At 41.2% G+C, this 6607-nt stretch overlaps 1 protein-coding gene across 1 annotated transcript; it reads right to left on the minus strand.

Annotated features, from left to right (window-relative positions):
* Positions 1–1244: 1244 nt before the first annotated feature.
* Positions 1245–4639, minus strand: LOC124163737 (hapless 2-like). Its single transcript, XM_046540845.1, has 2 exons — positions 4225–4639; positions 1245–1438 (listed from the first exon to the last, which is right to left on the minus strand). Exons 1-2 carry the CDS (start codon positions 4637–4639, stop codon positions 1245–1247), a joined length of 609 nt encoding a protein of 202 aa, XP_046396801.1.
* Between the last annotated feature and the right edge of the window lie 1968 nt (positions 4640–6607).

The following is a 6607-nucleotide window of genomic DNA, read 5'->3' on the forward strand; positions in this document are numbered from 1 at the left end:
CTCGTTAGTTAGCCCGAGACTCAGTTGGACTCGCAAATGAGATAAATCTCCGTAGCTCGTAAATTAAGGCCCAGCCCTCCCACCGAAATGTCATAAAGTGCTCACGCTTGTGTGAGAGTCTGTATCGTATAGTGTATCCCACTTGGATGTCTTCCACGGCTTAAGATCTCGTGGTGCACTCTCGAGGTACGTGGCTCCTACCTATTTTAGGATCTTTGATCAGTTCTTGTTGTTCGTGTCCGGAACATAACTTCTTCCCATCCAGTCACAGCCTCAGAATAATACCCAGTCCTATTAGTGGCTGAAAAAAATATCACGGGGATGTGTAAGGCATTGGCAAGACTTATTCTTTGTACAAGAATAAAAGGGATGCGAATAAGAAATACTGGCCTCCAGTGCACATGGATGCCCGCTCTCTTGCCTATATCACTCCGTGGCGGACAACCATTCCTGATCTTCCTTAAGACACCACATTTTTAGTCATAGTTTTAACCATGAATCATTATCTTCGCCCTCATTAACGTGAGTGGATGGGGATATACTTAGATTAAAACGCAAAGTTGCTAGTATCTTAGAATGAAATCGCATTATGCAACTGAAAGCGTTAACTAGTGATGGAAGAGTAACTGCGCAATTAATGAATAGGGCGCCCGAGATGAATTTCTTGTACAAAAATCAATAAATCCCGCTCTGCTCTGCAATTGCGTCGTAGGTACGCGAGGTAAACACTGGGGGCAATACCCGACAACGGCGCACAGGGACGATCGAGGGATTGCAAACGTAACCTTCACGAAACGTAGTTTTGCACCCCACTACACCATTTTGATTCTGGCTATTCCTTGAACTGACCGTGACGCATTTCAACTCCAGGAATTCAACGTGACGTCCCTCCCCGCGTGCATGCGCGGATCTTCCCATTCCTGCCCCTTCTCTCGGGGGGTCCTGGGTCCCCCCCCATCTTTCCCACCCCCCCTTGCCAAAATCTGCTCCCTCCGCGCGCACTCCACCCTCGCGCATACAATGCCTTGCGGCTGCCGTGTAATACTCCCTTTTCCGCTTTTGCAAGCAAGGAGAGCCATCTCCACAAGAAGACCCCTTCCAAACCCATGCTAGCCGTGCCTTTTTACACGGCTCCCGGCCCGCAACGACCTACTTGGACCCACGAAATTCCGCCGAATTCCCAGCTACGCCGCTTCCCGCATCAACGTAACGCTCCACTTTCCGAGCAGGGCTTGTAACCTGTCTCAGGACTCGGAGCGCGAATCGATCGACGGCAGGTTATTCAACTCCGTGCACGCCCCCTCCCCACGCTTCTCCTCCCCAGTCACTCTTCCTTCATTCACCACCCGCTCGCCCTCCCGCACCCCGCGCCCGCCCGCGCCATTCACGGTCTCCCCGGCGTCTTCCTCACTCCCGCGCCCTTTGTCGGCGTCCGCGGCTAGACGAAAGACCGCGGTGGTGCAGTTACATCTAGGATGATGATGCGTGAGTTGCAAAGCATGTCCGGGGTGCAATTTGTACATGCAAAAAGGGCTTGTAAAATGATCCCGCTCCCCATTGGCCAGTGTCCATTAATGTTTTTGTTTTCCTTTTAATCGATCCGTCGTGACGTCATGGCCTTACGCCATGTTCCCCCTGCTGGAGGTGAATGCAAGTGCCCGCGCCGCTCGCCGTGAGCAATGTTATGTTCACCTGTTAGTTTATTAAATTTTCGTGGTCCCACGGGTCACTCGGTGCATTTTGACTGCTAATTTCACGTTAATTGGCTAAATTACCATTTGAATTTGTGTGCAATGCATTATTTGGAGGAAATCTTGGCCTTGAACCGAGTGAATAATTATTTTTCTTTGCAGACTTCGTGCTCGTGAGAATATATGCTCGCCGGCGGAGTTATTTGATTAAATTTACTCCTTCGTAACCTTTTTCTAGTAAGCATACTTGTTTTTTATGATTCTCTCAAATGCTTCAACACTCCGGAAGGTCATTACTCTCATTTTTCCCACTAGATATTTTTATTTTAAACTTCACCATGACCTAGAAATTTACTATGGAAAGTAAAACGTTTTATTTTTCCAAACGCGCTGTTTAATGCACAGTATAACTATGTTTTTCTTTCCTTTAGTGAAGGACTATGAATGGTGAGCCTTGCTCAATGAAATGTTTGTAGGAATAGATCATTCATCTTTCTTTGAAGCTAACTTCATTCAAAATATGAATTGAGTAGTTTAAAATGGTATGTTCTGATACTCAGATAACAATCACTCCATAATACTATCAAATTTCTAGAATCATTCCAAAGAATTTAAAGTTTTTTTTATTCCTCTTATTGTTTTATTAATCGTGTTGCTGTTGGATTGCTATTACTATTATTTTAATTTACTATATTTATTATTATTATTATTGCTTGAGCTGTAATTTTTTAATCCAAAATTGTGTATTGTAGGAAGTTTAGTGGTAGAATTTTAAATAGGTACCAGGTGGTGGTCGATGATCAATTAATCAAAAAAATGTCCCCAATTAAATTTAGGATTGATGGACATAGACGTGAGCAAAGATAGGCGGAGAATCATTCCTAACTTTAAATGTTTTCAATTTGAACCCTTTATTCTAATTGTTTAAACGATACTTTTTTATTCTGACTGTAACGATTAATACTATGAATTGCATTAATGAGATTCATTTAATGCGATCAAATTTGACTACGCAGAACACAATATTTTTACTTCCATTATAACTTTCATGTATCGTTCTTCTTTTTAGTTACTTCAGACCTCATTATAGCTTGCCATCAGCATTTGCTGTGCCTTCCCTCTGATCTCTATGATTGGTTCAACTCAATTTGTTGTATTCCTAATTGATAGTTAATTTTTTCACTTTTTAACTTTCCCTTGGTTTTGCAATTGTTTACATTTTTCCTCTAGCTCAATTAAAAATGGTATTTTGTCTTTTTTAGTTAGAGTATTTAACGTGAGTTTTTACTTCTTTTCTATGTAAGTCCTTATCATAAATTCTCCTAATTATGAGCTCATTTTGTTCCGCATTCTTTTTTTTTTATTTTTTTTTTTTTAAAGAGTTCTTCCACTTTGCATATGCCAAAGGACTATTACTTCCTATTAAGGCATTGTCTTTAGAGTTTTTCCAGTGTTTCACGCATCTCCAAGTTATTTGAACAGCTAATACTTGCATAAATGTTTCTAGTACTACGTCGAAAAGTGAATTATTTTAATGGTCATAAGATTAAAATTAAAGTTACTAATATGAAAGGCTCCACGGGTTTCTTTAACTTTTCGCGACGAAAAGCAAATAATGAATGGATATTAAAACGGTTTTAGTCATAAAAGTAATGCTTTTATTTTTAGGAAAAAGCACAGTTAAAATAATTTCAGGAGAAAGCAGGAAACAGAGCTTCCCGTATGAGAAGTAATTTAACAGATTTTCATGTAAGTGTCTGTACTTATAATATTGCATAATTTCGTATTGAATTCTTTCTGTATTTGGCCAATTGACAACGGTCAGGATTAGAGAAACAAACACGGATACTTATGTGAGTCTTCAACTTTTATTTACAATTTACCCATGGCTTTGATTGTATGATTGAATTTTTCTCTTTCGCCGATCAGCCCCTTAATTTATAAGTTTAGTTACCAACTATTTCATTATTTTGAATATATTCCTAACATTTTGGAAGAAGTGCGGACCGGATGGTTTTTTTAGTAATTCGATAATTCAACGATGTTCAAGTGTGGCAAGTTTCTTCTTCATCATTTTCTGAATGAAACTCTTTATTAATCTATGACTATGTGCAGGTACATAAGTTTATTCAGCTCGCTCTCGAGCCATTTTTTTTATTTAGATACTGGTGCCAAAAGACAACTTTTATCGTATATTTTTTTAATATTTTACCTTAGCGTCCTTTTCCTCGAATATTTTAATCGACAGAGTTTGCTGAAAACTTGTTACCACCTGCGAAGAAGGTGGATAGCCACACTTGCACCGGATAGCTCAGTAGCTAAACGTATTATGCTCGCGTCCCATTTAAGAGGCGTCGAAAGTCATGACTCTCGCGGTAAAGACATCCCCGATTGTGTTGTAACCCTGGATTGGGTGTCGCGGCACCCTCCCTGACGTTACTTTCCGGCCGTTTTAAGAAGCCGACGATGCCTGGAGGGGATCGCGAGGCATATCGGAAAACGGTATCAACGACGCTCCGTTCGTATTGTTTACGGGAGGGATCGAAAGGTGTTAGCGCCGACAGCTGCATGGTGGATGAGAGGGGAGGTGGTGGGGGGGAGGGGGGGGATGGAGGGGAGGGCATCTCTGCAGATGGGCCGCCGTGCACTGCGCCACAAATTCCCACACACCCGTCGTCGCGACCCACCGTCCTTCTCCCCCCTTCCCCCGGGCGCGGCGGCCCTTCCTCTCCGCGGCATCCACACTCCTCCGCATCCAATCCCTCTCTCATTCCTCCGCGACTGCGGTGCGGCCCCCCCGGGTGCGGGAGCGCCGCCGAACGGGATAGAGAGTCATAATGTTCGCCCCAGTTCGCCCCGTCGCCTGCCCGCCCGCTGCCTATGCCGACGCCAGCCACTGGACCAGCAGCATCCATTATCTCATCTTCCTCCTTTTTGTCCCTCTCCATAATTTTCTTCCCTCTCTCTCTCTCTTTCTTTCTCACTCTCCTCCATTTTTTACACCAACCCTGGCACATATTTCTTTTCCGCCATGCACCCCTTTGCGGGTACATCCCACATTAATTTTTGCTTTATTATTTTTATTTTTGGCCTCCCCACACGACTTTTTGTTTTATTTTTCCACGCTGCGGTTCGGGGAGGCGCTCCACTTTTCTCCATCCCCGTGACGTCTGGTTGGGAGGGGGGGGAAGGAGGAATGGAGGAACGGTAAAAAATTTTCTAATCCGCTTTGAGTGTGGCCCCACATGGAAAATATATGCAAGCACATCCGTGCCTGAACCGCTAGCAAAGGGATGCACTCCGCAAGGGCATAATGAAAGGGAAAGTTTGTAAGAGGAGTGACTAAGAGGGGGGTGTAATTGTATAATTCATTGATCCAATTGAAATGAAATCCCTCATAATCTAATATGTATTTCAATGTGGTAGAGACTTGAAGTATTTCCTTTTTAATCCCCAGTTTGCAATTTTTTTGGTAAGATCTAAAGCTTTGGTATTTTATGCTAAATTAATTTTAGGAAGCGAAAGATTTTAAAGAATGTAATGCCGCTCAACTATCAGTAGACTGTGATATTGGCGACAAATATCTACATTTCTTCTGTTTTTTTTTTCTCTCAGATTGATGATAAATGGTATCACCAGGGGTCTGTTTTATAAACGAGAAGAAAGAAGACAAAGATTTCGTGCTTTCCCGGCGAATGGACTTGGTAAAGAGTTCTCGGGATCGCCACCGGGTCAGGAACTCCATATCAGAAAGAAGACAACTGTGTGAAATTTCTAATATTGGTTAGGAGGTAAATAGTGCTATGTTGAAAACGAACGCCTGAAAACAATCCATTCATTGATAAACCGTTTTAAAACATCCATCACCAGGTGAGAGGTTTGGCGAGCCATTTATTTGCCAGTCACAAGGTCAAGCATATGGGTGTTTAAGTTATATATCCTCACTGGATGAGCTGTACTTCATGGTTATGCTTCCATATTATTTACGCAAGTATTCTTACAAATACTACTGGGCCAAAATCGGACTTAATTAGGTATTCCATCCTTCAGCTGAAGGATGGAATAAATATGTAGGGCCCTTTTACCACGATTCTTAAAATTTAGGCAATATAGACCATACATCACTGTATCAAAATTTCATAAAAATGTAATAAAAAATTATAACAAGACTTTTAATTGCAAGGCTCGTAAGTAGAAATTTGATTTGCAGCGACAGATAATCTAAGGAATGTGCTTACGTTATCCACACGTATTTTTTTCGCAATGCGACTGATGAGTGCCAAAAACTTAAAACTTTGTCAAATATTATTCATTTCATGACTATCAACTACAGGCTTAAAGGATTATTTGTAAAAAAACACTAAGTACCGAAATCTCATGGTCACATATCATTGGAATAAAATTTTAAATAACAGGTATATCTTCTCGTTGAAAAATCTTAATAAATATCCGAGAGTTGGTGTTTTGTTGAATATTTTATAGTTGAAAGAATAAAACTTAAAATCGTGTGGTAACTTTCTCAGAAGACTAGAAATGAGTGCATTGCGCTTCAGTGGAGTAGAGTTCCACATTTAGCTCGTGGTACTGGATGTATAATGCAATCAAGTGAGAGAGTAACGAGAGAAAACTAGTTAATTGACTTGAATCATCACTGGTAGCATATGGCTGAAGCTGATGTCCTTAATAGATGATGCATTTCATAAGGCAGTCATAAAAGTGCCTATATATCTCTCTACGCATCCTATATGTTCTCAGCACTAGATAAATGGCAGTAGGAAAATTTTTACGTGAGACTTTATGCATGTTAATAGATTACCAATGAGTCATTCTGAAGTCCAACATTAAGTTATGTCATTAACAATGCAAACAAAATAATTTAATGTGACGTTTAAGGAATGAATTTAAGGCACGATGAT

The sequence above is a fragment of the Ischnura elegans genome, chromosome 1 (genome assembly GCF_921293095.1).
Source record: "Ischnura elegans chromosome 1, ioIscEleg1.1, whole genome shotgun sequence".
Taxonomy (NCBI): domain Eukaryota; kingdom Metazoa; phylum Arthropoda; class Insecta; order Odonata; family Coenagrionidae; genus Ischnura; species Ischnura elegans.

What these genes read in the sequence shown, in the direction of transcription:
- LOC124163737 (XM_046540845.1), bottom strand. Translation starts at nt 4,639, where the DNA reads ATGGAGAGGGACAAAAAGGAGGAAGATGAGATAATGGATGCTGCTGGT. An exon ending in AACACCTTTCGATCCCTCCC is followed by an intron (nt 1,439 to 4,224) that starts GTAAACAATACG and finishes TCTTTCGTCTAG; the next exon opens with CCGCGGACGCCGACAAAGGG.